At 41.0% G+C, this 17,671-nt stretch overlaps 1 protein-coding gene across 6 annotated transcripts in view; it reads left to right on the forward strand.

Moving 5' to 3' along the window:
* EHBP1 (EH domain binding protein 1) overlaps window positions 1–17,671 on the forward strand; it is a 733,557-nt gene that overhangs the window by 587,601 nt on the left and 128,285 nt on the right. For 5 of the 6 annotated variants that reach the window (XM_073628177.1, XM_073628181.1, XM_073628179.1 and 2 more), the window contains 2 exons: window positions 2,255–2,393; window positions 7,143–7,246. In XM_073628177.1, the coding sequence (XP_073484278.1) occupies window positions 2,255–2,393; window positions 7,143–7,246 (243 nt within the window). Of the gene's footprint in view, window positions 1–2,254; window positions 2,394–7,142; window positions 7,247–12,960; window positions 13,034–17,671 lie in introns of all 6 variants that reach the window. The other variant, XR_012243991.1, reaches the window with a different exon arrangement.

Genomic DNA, 17,671 nt, shown 5'->3' on the forward strand with positions numbered 1-17,671 from the left:
AGAGAGTCAAATTTGCAGGAGATCCTTAAAGAAGAATTCCAAGCTAAGTCTAACTAGTGTTAAACATCTTCCATCCCCTTCATAACATCTGTGCTTACTAACCTGGGTAAGAAAGATGTATATACTTACCTATTTTCAGCCCACTCCAGTCTGGTCATATAATCCAGCTCCCCTGGGTCAGTCAGTGGCAGCTTCAGGGGAGAGTGGGGAGAAGGTCCATATGAGCCTATGGGTGACATCAATGCTCCGGGCTTTACCATTCACTGTCAAGCGCTCTCTGGTCTCCGCTGCAACTGCCGCTGGCTGGCACAGGGGATCACGTGACCGAACTGGAGTGAGCTGTAACTAGGTAAGCATCTATATCTTTATTCAGCATAGGTGTTAGGAGGGGAAGACAGAGCATTTTTAGGACTAGTTAGGCTTAGCCTAGAATTCTACTTTAACGCAGTATAGGTCCACTTTTATTTATTTACTTAAAGAGGAGTTCCAGGCTTTTTTTTTCGTTTATTAAAAGTCATCAGCTATAAAAAGTGTAGCTCCTGACTTTTAATAAACAGAAACTCACATGTCCCACGATCCAGTGATGCCACCACACGGAGCCTTACGCCTCTTCCCCACCTCTACGCGGCACCTCCATTGCGGCTTCACGGTCGGGCGTGCACTGTGCATGCGCAAGTCGCGCTGCGCTCTCCGAGTGCACAGGCAATTTTCTGGGACCTGTGACGTGTCCCAGAAGATTGCCGAGAGGGAAGGGCCGCCTAGGGTGAATGGAGGAGTCGCCTAGGCGTCCCGTAGTGGGAAGTAGGAAGTGGGACAGGAAGTCCCACTCAAAACTAGTCACCTACTCTCCCCCCCAAAAAAAATTGCATACCAAATGTGGCATGTAAGGGGGCGAGGAGTGCTTAAAGCAGAAGTTCCACTTTTGGGTGGAACTCCGCTTTAACATATTGTCAGAATTAGAAAATCTAACGTGTCCCCTTAAAAAAAATCCCACTGTAGTTTTAAAGAAGCAACAACCCTCTATTTGTAAAATGAATTACGGTTTGTGGGGTCCTTATACTTCTAATGCTGCGTACACACGATCTGACTTCTCATCGGAAAAAGATATGATGGCTTTTCCAACGGGATTCGGCACAAGCTTGCCTTGCATACACATGGTCACACAAAAGTTCGCTGAACTTCCGACCGTCAAGAACGTGGTGATGTACAACACTACGATGAGCCGAGAAAATGAAGTTCAATGCTTCCGAGCATACATCGAATTGTTTCCGAGCATGCGTAGGAATTTTGCGCATCGGAATTGCTATTGACGATCGCATTTTTGGATATTTTTGGATATTTTTGGATTTCTGACCGAAAAATTGAGAACATGCTCTCAATTTTTTGCTGGCTGGAATTCGGCCAGCAAAAGTCCGATGGAGCATACACACGGTCACATTTTCTAACGAAAGGCTCTCATCGGTCTTTTGCTGGCCAAATTTCCGTGTACGCAGCATCATAGTGAACAAAATGCAGACAATTTCCATATTATTATGCGACTCCCTCCTTCTCTGCACATCACTGCAGACAGTTCAAAAATGAGCCATGCAAAAATAGATGAAACCTGGTATCCCTTGGTTCCCCCGGCAGCTGAGGTGAATCTTCTTTTTAGCCACTAGCTGGTACCATGCATTATGCAAGTATTTTATCTGCAGCATCAATAAAATACACTAAATTTTGGCACTGTCAGAATTAACATCGTTCTCTTTATTCATCTCCCAGTAGAGCAGCTGTGACTAATATGCTAACAACTAATTATTCTGGTTGTCAAATTTGCCAGGGGAGCACATTTTGCATATTGAAGACTGGAGCAGCTATATTAAAATGTATATAAATGATTACTATGATATATTTACAAAGATTTATGTGTGGGTGTACACCCTGTTAGGTTTGCAAAAGGTTAATACACCTGCAGATTTTCCATGCACAATTGGCAGTGTATTGTGCTCCTGAGAAACTTTTTTTGATGACCTCCTCATTCTACCAGAATTCAGTTTACGAATTGTGCATGTTCATGTGAGAATATTATTATGTGAACCACTAGGCTGATAAATGAAACTTGGGGCAGAAGTGGTGCTGTTTCCCATGGAAACGTAATTTCCTTTTTCGTTCCGGTTGTCCCTGTTTAGGTTTTCATTATTCAGTAATTACAAGTGAAAGACAAATGATTTTTACTCCATATCTTTCTTTTTTTCTCCCCCCTCTTATTCTTTAGAATGGTACTGATGATTCTGCAGCAGACAGACAGCGCAAACCTTCAGATCGTTTCAAAAACCCTGTTGTAATCAACAAAGACTTGGCTGTCAGGAAAATTGAACTGGAATCTTACAGTCAATGGGTTGAAACATGGCCAGGTATTCAATGTTTTTTTTTTATCGTTATCTGTTGTGCAACAATGTATTAGGATGTTTTTAGTTTGTTATTGCTATATACTGTATATAAAGTATATATAAACTAACCAGCCACTTTATGAAGTACACCTGTTCAAATGCTTTGTAACACATATTGCTAATCAGCCAATCACATGGCAGCAACGCAATGCATTTAGGCATCTAGATGTGGTGAAGACGACTTGCTGAAGTTCAAACCGAGCATCAGCATGGGGAAGAAAGGGACTTTGAATGTGGCATGGTTGTTGCTGCTGATCTACACGCACAACCATCTCTAGGGTTTACAGAGAATGGTCCAAAAAAGAGAAAATATCCAGTGAGTGGCAGTTGTGTGGACCTTGGTGATGTCAGAGGAGAATGGGCAGACTGGTTCAAGATGATAGAAAGGCAACAGTAACTCAAATATCCACTTGTTACAGCCAAGGTATGCAGAATACCATCTCTGAATGCACAACACATCGAACCTTGAAGCAGCAGTAGACCACACTGGGTGCCACTCCTGTCAGCTAAGAACAGGAAACTGAGGCTACAATTCGCACAGGCTGACCAATATTGGACAATAGAAGACTGTAAAAGCATTACCTGGTCTGATGAGTCTCGATTTCAGCTGTGACATTCAGACGGTAGGGTCAGAATTAGGTGTAAACAACATAAAACCATGGATTCATCTTGCCTTGTATCAACGGTTCAGGCTGGTGGTGGTATAATGGTGTGGGGGATATTTTCTTGGCACACTTTGGGCCCCTTAGTACCTCTTGAACATCATTTTAAATGCAATGGCCTACCCGAGTAATGTTGCTAACCATGTCCATCCCTTTATGACTACAGTGTACTCATTTTCTGATGGCTACTTCCAGCAGGATAATGCACCATGTCACAAAGCTCAAATCATCTCACCACTGGTTTCTTGAACATGACAATGAGGTCACTGTACTCCAATGGCCTCCACAGTCACCATATCTCAATCCAATAGAGCACCTGTGGGATGTGGTGGACTGGGAGATTTGCATCATGGATGTGCAGCCGACAAATCTGCAGCAACTGCGTGATGCTACCATGTCAATATGGACCAAAATCTCTGAGGGATGTTTCCAACACCTTGTTGAATCTATGCCACAAAGAATTAGTATATATCTGTGTGTGTGTGTGTATATCAAAGATCAACTCCATACGAGTGCAGTGGTCAGGTTGAAAAGAAATCCCTCAATTCACCTTTGCATGAGGTTGTTAGGAAAGATGGTGGCTTCATTTGAAGCAGTCCCCTATGCCCAGTTCCATTCGAGACTGTTGCAAAACAGTATCCTGTCTGCTTGGAACAAAACGATCCAAGCTTTGGACTTGCCAATGCGGCTGTCCCCAAGAGTGTCCCAAAGCCTCAGTTGGTGGTTACTAACCCAGAATCTGCTGAAAGGAGAATCCTTCAGACCAATTATCTGGAAAGTAGTAACGACAGATGCCAGCCTCTCAGGCTGGGGAGCAGTACTAGAGAAAAAGACTGTGCAGGTACAGTGGTCAAAAACCAAAAGAGCCTTGCCCATCAACATCCTAGAGATTCGGGCAGTGCGTCTGGCTTTGAAAGCCTGGACTTCCAGGTTAAGGGATTTTCCTGTCAGGATCCAATCCAACAATCCCACAGCTGTGGCCTATATCAATCACCAAGGGGGCACCAAGAGTCTCTCAGCGCAGAGAGAGGTGAACCATATTCTAACTTGGGCAGAAAGGAATGTTCCGTGCCTACCGGCAGTCTTCATTCCGGGAGTAGAAAATTGGCAGGCGGACTACTTAGGTCGCCAGCAGTTCTTCCCAGGGGAATGGTCTCTTCACCCCGACATTTTCAGGCTATTTGCCAAAGATGGGGGACTCCGGACGTAGATCATCTAGTGTCCAGATTCAACATGAAGTTAGTCAACTTTGTGTCCTAGACAAGGGATCCACTTGCACGCGGAACAGATGCTTTGGTTAACCTGTGGGATCAGTTCTCGCTGATCTATACATTCCCCCCCCTATCCAGTTACTACCACGAGTTCTTTGCAGAATTAATCTGGAAAGAAAGCCGGTAATTCTAGTAGCACCAGCATGGCCCAGAAGGTTATGGTATGCAGAAATCGTAAAGATGGCAGTGGAGGATCCATGGTCCCTTCCACTAAGGCCAGACCTACTCTCACAGGGTCCGATATTCCATCCTACCTTACGAACACTAAATTTAAAGGCCTGGCTATTGAAACCCACATTCTGAAGAAACGTGGGCTTTCCCGGTCAGTTATCTCTACCTTGATTAATGCAAGGAAGCCAGCGTCCAGAGCTATATATTATAGAGTCTGGAAGGCTTATGTTTCCTGGTGTGAATCCAAGGCTTGGCACCCTCAGAGATATATCATAGGCAGAATTCTTGCCTTTCTACAATTAGGCGTAGAGGTGAAATTGGCCTTGAGTACTATTAAGAGCCAAATCTCAGCCTTATCGATCTTATTTCAAAGACCGCTTGCTACGCATTTTTTAATCCGGGAATTCATGCAAGGGGTGATGCGGATTAATCCGCCAGTTAAATCACCTTTGAGCCCTTGGGACTTGAACTTAGTTTTGTCAGTGTTACAAAAACAGCCATTTGAACCGATACAGCATATTCCCTTAGTCCTTCTGACAAGGAAGTTGGTGTTCTTGGTTGCTATATCCTCAGCAAGGAGGGTTTCGGAATTGGCTGCTCTTTCTTGTAAAGAGCTATATTTGATTATTCATGAGGACAGGGTGGTGTTACGCCCTCTTCCAGATTTTTTACCAAAAGTGGTTTCAGGTTTTCACCTGAACCAAGATATTGTCCTGCCATCGTTTTTTCAAAAATCATGTTCCAAGGAAGAAAACTCACTACATTGTCTTGATGTGGTGAGAGCAGTGAAAATCTATTTAAAGGCAACTGCTCAGATTCGTAAGACTGATGTCCTATTTATCCTGCCAGAGGGTCCTAAGAAAGGACAGGCAGCGTCGAAATCCACTGTCGCTAAGTGGATTCAACAAGTGATAATTCAAACTTATAATTTAAGGGGTAAGATTCCCCCTTTTCAAGTTAAGGCACACTCTACCAGGGTGGTTAGTGCTTCTTGGGCAGTGCGTCACCAGGCCTCCATGGCTCAGATCTGCAAGGCCGCAACTTGGTGTTCAGTACATACATTCACAAAATTTTATCAGATGGATGTAAGGAGATATGAGGATATCACCTTCCGGCACAGTGTGCTGCAGGCAGCAGTATAAGTCCTCAGGTCTGGGGGTGCCCTACGGGTTGTCTCTCCCTCCTGTCAAATAGCATTGCTATGGGATGTCCCATTAAGTTATTACTTAGGCTCTGTGTCCCATGATGTACGATAAAGAAAATAGGATTTTTTATAACAGCTTACCTGTAAAATCCTTTTCTTGGCGTACATCATGGGACACAGAGGTCTCTCCCCTCTTTTGTGGGGTTTAAGTATATTGCTTTGCTACAAAAACTGAGGTACACCTGGAAGGAGGAGGGGTTATATAGGGGAGTGAACTTCCTGTATTGGGTATACCAGTGGTCAATCACCTGAAGGTGGCCCATAACCCATAAAGTTATTATTTAGGCTCTGTGTCCCATGATGTACTCCAAGAAAAGGATTTTACAGGTAAGCTGTTATAAAAATCCTATTTTTATTCAAATTTGTAAAAACTTGTAGAAGTATCATCATTCCATATAAAAAAAATGTTATAACATCACAATACAAAATCATTGTATTTAATACATACGTACATTCAATATTGGAAAGGGAAATGTAAAACTAGTCATACGCTTTTCATGCTGATCGTACAATTTCTTTTAGACCCATTAACAACATTGTAGTGTAAGGGTCTGCCCGATTGGGCAGAATGGATAATTTAGTTAGGTCCAGCTATGTAAATTAAAGTAGAGCTATAGGCAAAACTTTTTTTTTTCATTTTGTTAGATTTCATTCTGTTCGATTTTTTTTTTCGCCATCTGTGTCCCATTGCAGAGATTTCCCTTCACCTTCTGTCCCATAGCCAAACAGGAAGTGAAAGGAAATCCCTGCAAATTAAGGGAATTCCTTGGGGACAACCCAAAATTTGTGATTTTCTTTTACTTTCACGTTCAATGATCATGGTAAACACGACAAATGGAGAGGGTGAATCTCCTTAATGGGGGCACAGATAGCAATTAAAACTGACAGGGGTTCTAATCCTTCTGCATTCTATCCAAGACTGAAAACATTTTTTTGCCTTTAGTTATACTTTAAGCACCTACCTGAAGAAATATAAACTGTTTGTTTTCACAGGCCCTTCGCTCTACAAAGTATTTGTTACATCTTAAAATTATGCACAGATTGTACAATCTGATTGTAGCTTGTGTCACCAGCCATAGAGGTCCGTAATCTATCAGATTCTCTTCCGTATTTTATGCCCCAAGGTTTTGCTACTGTCTTTCCTTATTTACATTGGGTCTGAATTGTCCAAACTACAGCAAAGTTAATGTAGGCCTTTTGCCCATTGAAGCTAATCGGGTTTTGAGGTTTTTTTTCCAGTAACCAGATGCTTTGAGTTACAGCACTTTGCTCTTCATCGTTGCTTTATATTGCAGAAGCCCATCAGCCTTGTAGCTTTGTGCTTTGTGTTTTGTCTATCACTCCCATTCTCAACCCAGAATATAACAGACTCTCTCTCTCTCTCTTTTGTTTATTTATTTTTAAGACATGAAAAGACAGAGATCAATGCAAGAAGACACAAAAAGAGGGAATGAAGGAGCAGTGATAACTGAGACCCAGAAGAAGCCCTCAGAAGATGAAGTGCTAAATGTATTTTACTCCCTCCTCCTTCTGTCCTGTTTTATGATTGCTGATAATTCTCAACTGCATGGGAAAATTGTGCTTTCATTTGTTAAAAATGAGATGTTAGAATTTTTGATTTCTTTCTGGAGATGTCAATCTCTGGTGCATTCAACTCTCTGTAAGAGGGGCACACTTGCTGAATTAGTCTGCACCAAGGTGATAATGGTGAGATAAAGGAAAAATGAATTCCCCCCCCCCCATTCACAAACCCCCTCCCGCTTTTATTTTAAGGTGTTGCTATTGAGGACAACTCCCATCCAGAGATGCCAGTATTGATTTTAATTATTACAATATGAGATACCGCAGTGCTGCAGTTAGAGGGACATGTCACGAGAGACCTGCTCGAATTTCCCAGCCAACCCATTTTGTTGGCTTGGGTTAATGGGTGTTCAACCTTTCCATTATCCAGATCAGCCGTGAATTACCAGCTGAATGATGTTTGCATTAATATAATATATATGGTAATTTCTTCACTTAATTAACAGGGAGGTTCAGCTCAGTAGGAGTATGGGCTGATCATGTGTAAAATTGATTTGTGAGGGAAATATTTAATAGACCGCGGGCAGAAAGTAGCGTTTGATGGACAGCTGTGTGGGAACGGATTGAGGGAGAACACACTGGAACTTGTGTATTTCCCAGCATGCGCAGCCCAAGTTTGACCGTGGCCATTCACTGTTGGATAATTTGACAAATTAAGGTTTTTGTCTTCATATATTAAGAGATTGTTTCAGACACTGTACTGTCACTTGACATTAATTCATTTGCAAGACACTCGCATTCATTCCCTCTCTGGAATATATATAGAATTCAGCAAAAGTGAGATTATTTAGCTCCTTAATATATAGAAAGAAAAAAAAAGAAATATAATTTGACATTGTGGTCTAAACCATCAATATATTGATAAGGTAAAACACAGCTTTATTTTGTAACGCATAGTACCACTGAAAACAAAAATAGACCCAACTTAATCTTTTGATTGAATATGGAAACTAATATATTCATTTGCTTTTTTATTTGAAATACACTATATTGTCAAAAGTATTGTGACGCCTGCCTTTACACACACATGAACTCTAATGGCATCCCAGTCTTAGTCCGTAGGGTTCAATATTGAGTTGGCCCACCCTTTGCAGCTATAACAGCTTCAACTCTTCTGGGAAGGCTGTCCAGAAGGTTTAGGAGTGCGTCTATGGGAATGTTTGACCATTCTTCCAGAAGCACATTTGTGAGGTCAGGCACTGATGTTGGACGAGAATGCCTGGCTCACAGTCTACACTCTAATTTATCCCAAAGGTGTTCTATTGTGTTGAGGTCAGGACTCTGTGCAGACCAGTCAAGTTCCTCCACTCCAAACTCGCTCATCCATGTCTTTATGGACCTTGATTTGTGCAATGGTCCAAATCATTTGGTGGAGGAAGGATTATGGTGTGGGGTTGTTTTTCAGGGGTTGGGCTTGGCCCTTTAGTTCCTGTGAAGGGAACTCTTAAGGCGTCAGCATTCCAAGACAATTTCATGCTCCCAACTTTATGGGAACAGCTTGGGGATGGCCCCTTTATGTTCCAACGTGACTGCACACCAGTGCACAAAGCAAGGTCCATAAAGACTAAACGAAAATGTTAAATTGATAATGTATTATCAGCAAATTATATTTGTGTCCTAAAACTCCAAAAGTTAAAGAAAATTAGGATTAATGCTCTGAACCTTCCATTTCTATTTTAGGCCAAAAAGTCACACCTCCAACTTTCTGATGTCATCAGACACTTGGCTTCTGAATAACTTGGCTAGATATAGTTACATTAATAAATATTGTATGTTTACTGGCACATGTCTTTAGCTGGTGGGAAGTGTCCTCTATTCTAGCACCCTTATTGTTGTCAGGGGAAAGAACAATTAGACAAGTAAAAGATGAACCTCTCCCAATTCCTAGTGGTCCCATTGGTTAGTGTCACCAGCAGTTTCAGCCTTGCACAGTATTGCACAGTATCTAGAAATCTAGATGTTAGCAAGCATTTCTGATTATGTGGCAGGGTATTAGGTTACCTGTGCAATTACCTAATTAATTATATAGTCTTTTCTAGTCACCTGAAATTTAGGGCAGAATTTTCTATATATTTTCATGTATATTATAATTTGTTTAAAGCAGTAATAAACCCAAAAGCAAACTTTTCTTATATTGCGGCTCACCAAGTCTTAAATGTGATGGCTGCATTTGTTTTCTTCATTAGGCTTTTTTTGCTTTCTTTTCACCTAATGATCTAGCCAGTAAGTCTGCTGTTTTTTACTGTCTGAGGGTGGGGCGACCACCTCTTGATGTCAACATTTTTCAACCTTTGCTGCTGCAGTTCAGCCAAGAAGTCAGAATAGAAAGATATCTTTGAGCCAATAATTTCCCTTGGTGTAGGCCAGGGAGATGGTGTCTTGATCCCTATAGTGGAGCAGTTTCAAAATAAAGGGTTGTTCAAAATAAAGTGTGGGGGGTTTCCTGGGGGAGAGGACAGGCAAGGATCCTACTTGCCCTTTCACTGCAAAAAAAGGGTGTAAGGACTGCTTGCCAATTATTTCCAGGAGCCAGTTCTCAACATACCCTATGTGATCTTTCCCCTCAATATGCTTAGGGAGCCCCAAAATCTTGATGTAACGTCTGAGCCTGTTGTATATATCTTCAATATGGTTGTCATGATTGAAGACTAGCAGATTGGTTGCCTTGCGATCCCTACTCAAAGGAGGTACCTGATCCTCAAGAGTACTCAGTCTCACTTCAAGAGTTACTGTACGCTGTCACCTTCTACATGTCCTGCCTCATAATAATTATATTCTCCCTGAGGCATTGGAATTGTGTGGTGAAAGAGGACAATGAAGAGTTTCTAAATTGCCATAAAAACATCCTTAATGGTGGGCTCTGCATTACTCACAGCTAGCTGCACGGCTGTCTGTTCCCCCCTGCCCCCTACCCATCCATGCAAGGACAGGGCAGATAATAATGTCCCAGTGCTCTTCTGTACCTTTCTCCACTCTTCCTTAGGATGGACAGATTCACTGACCTCCATTGCTAAGTCCTCTGTATTAGAGGCTGAAATGTAAGCAGTGTCCTTTCTTGTGTTGTGGGCAAACCACTCCAGTTTACTGGCTGCCTCCTCATCCTGTCCCTTGGTGCTCGCTGAGGTAGGGAGCAGCACTGTAAATGCCCTTCGGGATCAGTGTGCTCACTTACCAAGCCACACCCCCCAAGTCTGTTGTTTTTTTTAACAGAATACACTGACCTACAGATGTAGCAGTTAGAGGGCTGAGACAAACCATCTAACAGGGGTGCTTACAGTGATCAACTTTTATTTATTTATGCAAAACCTTTATCCCAAAAGGAACAAAACTATTGCTGTAACTAGTAAATCGAGTCATTTGCTAAGGAAGACGGCGCTAATGTTCACTATACCAATGTGTGATAGTATCAACAATAAATACTTTGTTATTATGATATGTTAGTCCACTCGATATAAAGTGCTCTGTGCATGAAAAAAAATCCAAGTCACTCCTGCCCTTAGTTAAAACAGAAAAAGTGCATAAGTCTTCACTCCTCAGTGCCCTTCCTCCACACACTGTACTCACCAGCCGTTGTTGAGCCATTCTTACTGTGGTAAAGACCTCAAATTGCTCTTTTTATGCTGGCGTGTCATGTGTTGGATCCCCCGCCAATGTGGTCAGCACTCCATTGTTCTGTTAAGATCCATGCGCTGGTTTCTCCATCAATATGGTCTAAAATGTAACTCCATTCATTTAAGCTTCCTGGTGGCACCAGGAATAGTACAGCAAGACAATCAAGAGAAAATAGCCTCTCGTGGTGTAATATATTTATTAAAACCAAAAAATATAGAAAGTTGTACACTTACATCAGTGTAAAAAAGCATAGAGCACCAAAAACAAAAATGAAACCACTACTATGCTCTCCAGCATGCATTCCACAGAAGTGGAAGTGATGTCACCAGAAGTCCAGCTTACGCATTTCGTCATCTGAATGTGATGTCTTAATAGCAAAGTATTTATTGTTGATACTGTCACACATTGGTATAGTGAACATTGGCAATGTCATCCTTAGCAAAGGACTTGATTTACTGGTTTGGGACATTTAGGTCTGTAGGACAGCTGCTTTTAAGTGTTTTTTCTTCAGTGTTAATTGGGAAGTGTTTTGTTCCAGCGTATACACATTTTTTGTTTATATTGCTGTAACTGCTTAAAAAGTGTTATTTGGAGTTTAGCTTTAGTTTGTTTAGTGTATCTAAATCTACTAGTACATCTAACACTCCCTTCCCCCAGACTGCTGCTGTCTAAGGCTGGTTTCACATATGAGCACACAGCGGCTCACAACAGGAATCTGGTGCGTCCTCTTTAAAATTTCAGGTCCGATTTCAGCCGAACTTTTGGCTGAATTCGGACCTGAAACGGGCCAAAAGACCCACTGGAGCCGATGTGGAGATATGTGAACCGGCTCCATAGAGCCAGTTACAATCTCCTGCTATTGCGAATTGCCACGCATCCAATTTACACTAGTGTGAACTCAGCCTTAAGGTGCCCCTGTGCACCTTCATCCAGAGTGGGGGCACTCTAATACAGGAGGTGTGTTACTGGCCAGACCACTAGGAGAAAGCCTTAAAAAAAAAAACGAACGCAGCCACATCTAATGATTGGTAAGCTGCAATGTATTCCATTTTTGGTTTTGGGTTTAATGACCAAATGGTAATGGGTTTTAATTTGGCCACACTCTAATTAGTGAAATCAACAAATTATTAACATAATGGGATGGATTTACCAAAGGAGTATAGGTTATTCACTTAATTTTCAATGTGCGAGGGATTTTCTATCTGCTTAATGAATGATGAATGACATGAAGCTCTGCTGAGTTTGATCATCCAGTCATGTGCAAGCAGAAATCCTGTACTCTAAAATTTCTTGCACTTGATTGGGCATTATTTGTAAAGGTAAATATCAACACATTCACCAAGCTATGTAAAAATTCCCATGCAATGTGAAAACTCGCTTTGCAAAGTAAATGTGTTCTACTCCTTTGGTAATTCAACCCCAGTGTATTTAATTACACTAATAATAATGCAGTTTGTAAATTCATCAGAGAACTGTGAGCCACTGATGACTTGGTATGAACAGCAGCCGTTTTGTGCTGTAACCCATTTCCATTGAGACTACAGTATTAATTTATTGGTTGCTGAGTGTTTCAGTTACCAAAAATTATGTATTTCAAGAGTCTACGTTGGCCCTTGAGTAGTATTAAAATTTTAAAAATTATCACAGTGGGGGTTATTTACGAAAGGGAAATCCACTTTGCACTATAAGTGCACTTGAAATTGCACTGAAAGTGCAGTCGCTGTAGATCTGAGGGGTAGATCTCAAATGAGGGGAAGCTCTGCTGATTTTATCATCCAATCATGTGCAAGCTAAAATGCTGTTTTTTATTTTCCTTGCATGTCCCCCTCAGATCTACAGCGACTGCACTTCCAAGTGCACATTCAGTGTAATTTCAAGTGCACATTTCACTTGTAGTGCAAAGTGGATTTGCCTTTCGTAAATAACCCCCATTGTAGCTTACTAATTCTTAGATATTGTGGTTGAGTGTGTTTTTTTTAAATGTTTCCCGTTATTTTCACTTTGTGATCCAACCAATAAATTTGTTCTAGACCCAGCTGTCGAGCAAAAGTAGAAGTTGGAGCGTTGAAACAAACCATTTCACACTGATGGGTGTTTACAATGGTAATGCCTCTTTATTTAAAGCGGTATTAAACCCAAAACTAAAAATGTATTATACTGCAGCTTACCAATCATTAGATGTGGTAGCTGCATCAGTTTTCTTTTCTTAGTTTTTTTCCCCCTGTTTTCACCTGGTGTTCTCGCCAGTAACACACCTCCTGAATTAGTGTGATACAACTCTGGAGGAATGAGCACAGAAGGCACAGCAAATAGCAGCATTGTCAGAAGGGAGGAGGGTAATGTTAAATGTATTAGTAGGCTTCAAGGTGCTAAAAAATTGACGCCAAACTGCAGCTCACAATTTATAATCAGTTACAGCAAATCGTTTTTGTTTCCTTTTGGGATCAAGGTTTTACATAAATGAAAGCTGATCATTTTATACACCCCTGCCAATTTGTTTGTCTCATCCATGTAAACTGATACATTCTGTTGGAGAGCTTGAGCTAGTAAAAAAACAACAGATTTACTGGCTGGGTCACCAGATGAAAATAGAAAAAAGCCTAAAAAGGAAGCTAATACAGCCATCACATCTAAGAATTGGTAAGCTGCAATATAATAAATGTTTTCTTTTGGGTTTAATACTGCTTTAAAACCTTTATCCCAAAAGGTAAAAAAAAAAACTTGCCATAACTGCCTAAAAAGTGTTTGTTGGCGTTCGGCCTTTCGGCCTTCTCTGTTAGACAAATGTATTTAAATCTGCTAGTTCATCTAAAGCTGGCCATAGCAGATTCATTTTTTTAATTCAGCCAGCGGGGATAACAGAAAAAGAACAAATTCCTCCATGTACACAAGGGAGGTAGATAGATGAATCCTGCCCGCTGGGACATTGTATTCTGACGGCATGACTCTTTGCTGTCAGAATACACTGATCAGTGGCTCAGCAAGCTTAATGAGAAAAATTTTCCAACAAGCCCCTTTGACTTAAGTTGATCTAATGATCGACTTCTGTTGAGCAGGCACAGCCACACATGGATCGAAATTTGGCGGGTTCCTGCTGAACTGGCCAAATTTCAACCCATCTATGGCCAGCCTAAAGCTACCCTCTCCCCAGATTGGCAATGGTGTCTTTGTTGCTCCTTTATCCAGAATAGAATCACCCTGCGGCAGGAAGTGAAAAAAAGCCTAAAAAAAGGAAACTAATGCATCCACCACATTTGAAGTAGAACTATAGGCAAAACTTTTTTTTTTGGATAGAGTAAGGGAGGGTTATAATCCCTGTCAGATTTTTTTTTCTTTGCCATCTATATCCCATTGCGAAGATTTCCCTTCACTTCCTGTCCCATAGCCAAACAGGAAGTGAGGGAAAATCCCTGCAAATTAGGGGGATTCCTTGGGAACCCCCAGGTCACAAGAAATGTTGTCTCAATTGGAACATTTCCCCTCTATTACATTTCTGGGGATGACCCAAAATTTGGGATTCTCTTTTACTTTCACTGATAATGGTAAACAGAGCAATAAAAAATGTACAGATGTTCTAATCCCTCTCCACTCTATCCAAAACTAAAAAAAAAGTTTTGCCTTTAGTTATACTTTTAGGAATACTTTTGGTAAGCTGCAATATACAGTATTACATTTTATTTTTTAGGTTTAATACCAATTCAGTCATGCAATCTATTAATATCCAGTCAGATAGTCCCTGTTACTGTACAATTGTTGGGAAATTAAACCGATATTGTAATGTGTGTGTCCAGTGTTTCTGAATAGGCACAGATTGCTTTATTATACTGATTTTTCTCTTTCTGAAAATTAATTTGTAATTGAAATTTGTACATGGAACTGAAGTTGCTCAAGTACAAATTCCCTGCATGTGTTTACACAGTGAGAGAGGACTATGGGCTGCCTTTAATGGTAAACTGGTCAAAGATGTGTAGGATTTCTAACACAAATTCATGGGAAAAGAACGTTCTAGAAATTTTGTTCATTTTAGTCATCATTAGTGGGTCACATCACCGTTTGTTTTGTTAAAATCTTATTTTATGAACGTTTTCAATTATATAAGACAAAATTCACATTTATAATAAACATAAAAGTTCAAGTGTATAGAAAACATTTACCAATGTTTGAGGTACAATATACCGTATTTATCGGCGTACTTTTCCCCCCTGAAAATAGGGGGCAAATAATGTGTGATACCTGGCCATCATGGGGAGGGGGGGTTGCGAGCGCTGACGGATTACACAGATCCGGGATCTCCTGTGCATTGATGGGCACTGATCAGGCTGCATTGATGGGCAATGATGAGGCTGCATTGTTGGACACTGGTGAGGCTGCATTGATGGGCACTGACTTTTATTTTTTTTATTTAAAATTTTAATTTTTTTTCTGAAACTTGGCTCCTAAAATTAAAGTGCGTGTTATACGCTGATAAATACGGTATATCCGTTGTAGGTTGAGGGTATACATTCCCCAACTAATGAACAATAACAACCTACATAAGCATTTAGTTAAATCATATATTATAGCTAGAATTTAGATTTAGATTTAGAGTTGTAAATTCTGCTGTTGCTTTAGGGATCACATCTATCTGCACATTGTTCGTGTTACACTTGCTAAATGCAGAGAAGGGAAAGGAGAAAAGAAAAAAAAAGGTAATCGGGAAAAAAAAGGAAAGGGGAAAGAAAAAGTGGGCTGCCAAGGGAAAAAAAGGTAGGAGCCAGAGTTAGGGGGATGTTAATTTGTGAAGGAACTCCAACATGGCTGGTTAGGGATGGTGACAGAGTTTCCTTTAGCCCAGATCAGGAACTCAGATGAGTCTCTAAACATTTCGTGTGCCAGCAGCCATTCCAGGCTTCTGATGGAGACTAGTTCAGTCGCCCATTTCCCAAGAGAGGGTACGGAAGTTGATTTCCAGTGTCGGGGATGACTGCTCTGGCTGCAGTGAAAAAGTGTCTAAGCACATCCTTTTTCATTTACTGAAGTAGTCCAGGAATCATGGATAGTAGGGCCACCTCCTGTCCATGATTCCAGGACCACTTCAGTAAATGTGATGGTTGGACAAAGGTGTCTGTTAGTTTACAGTATAGATCAAAAATTTGTTTCCAAAACACAAAGTTTGTTTTTAACCACAGTGACGGGAAAATTGCGAAGTGAAGGAGTGGGAAGGAAATTTGTTCTTGAACAAAAGAATTTCTAACGATGCATGTGGTTTTCGTTCGGTAAAGTCCATTCATTCCAAAATCAAATGTTCAACGCAAATTAAAACTTTTGAACAATAAAATAGATCTGAGATTTTTCGTACAAATTTTCCTAAGACTCTTCGTAAGAATTTTCCTTCAAAATTCTATCTATGGCCAGCTCTAGTTATGCTAAACTAAAAACATGGCTACCGTTCATTTTTGTCGGGTGTTAAAGCGGAACTTCCCCCAAAAGGAGAAGTTCTGCTTGTTTGCAGGGGAGGAGGGAGATTAGGTCCCTGGTTTTGACAGGTACCCGCTCCCACTTTCGATCAGATACGCCACGGCGATCTGAGCCGGAATTTTGCCCGCCCCCCCCCCTTCCTCTGCAGTCTTCTGGGACACATCTATGGGACCATTTACAAAGTGCATCATGGCTTGCGCATGGACAGTAGAAAACCAGGTGTGAAGCTGCAAAGCTTTACTGACCGTCTCCCTTACTTGAGATGCCGGCGCTTGCACCTGAAGCCGATTAAAGAATCAGCTCGGGTGCCAACATCGCTGAATCCCTGGACAGGTAAATGTCCTTATAATAAAAGTCAGCAGTTATATAGTATTTGTAGCTGCTGACTTCATTTTTTTTTGGGGGGGGGGGAGGCTGGAGATTCTCTTTAAATGATGTTAGGGAATCAGAAAACAGGTTGTGATAAATAACGTATACTCAGAATGGTCTAGAGTGGTTAGTGGGGTACCCCAAGGCTCTGTCCTGGGACCAATTCTGTTTAATTTATTTATAAATGATATAGGAGATGGGATAAATAGCTCAATCTCAGTGTTTGCTGATGACAAAAGAATATGCAGGGCAATAACAACACATCAGGATACAGAAACTTTACAAGAGGACCTGAATAAATTATTGGAATGGGCTACTTAAAAATCTCCATAGGCGATGTTTAAAAAATTCTGCAGGTTGCGTGTTTTGAGTTACAGAAGAGGTCTAGGGCTAGAATTATTGCTCTTGCTCTAACGATCACGGTGGTACCTCACATGTGTGGTTTGAACACCATTTTCATATGCAAGCTCGTCGGGACGGGGCACGTTTACAATTTTTTTTTGTTTTCTTATTTATTTTACCTTTTTATTTTTTATTTTTACATTGTTTAAAAAAAAAAATTGTGTCACTTTTGTTCCTATTACAAGGAATGTAAACATCCCTTGTAATGGAAAAAAAGCATCACAGGACCTCTTAAATATGAGATCTGGGGTCAAAAAGACTTCAGATCTCATATTTACACTAAAATGCAATAAAAAAGAAAAAAAAACATTTTGTCATTTAAAAAAATACTAAAAAAAAATGGCCCTTTAAGAGCTATGGGCGGAAGTGACGCTTTGACGTCGCTTCCGCCCTACAATGATATGGAGACGAGTGGGGGCCATCTTCCCCTCACTCGTCTCCATGTCAGGCTAGGGAAAACATCCGATCGCCTCCGCTGCTGCCAACAGCTCCGGTAAGCGGCAGAGGGCACCG

This window comes from Aquarana catesbeiana, linkage group LG04 (genome assembly GCF_042186555.1).
Source record: "Aquarana catesbeiana isolate 2022-GZ linkage group LG04, ASM4218655v1, whole genome shotgun sequence".
Classification (NCBI taxonomy): Eukaryota; Metazoa; Chordata; class Amphibia; order Anura; family Ranidae; genus Aquarana; species Aquarana catesbeiana.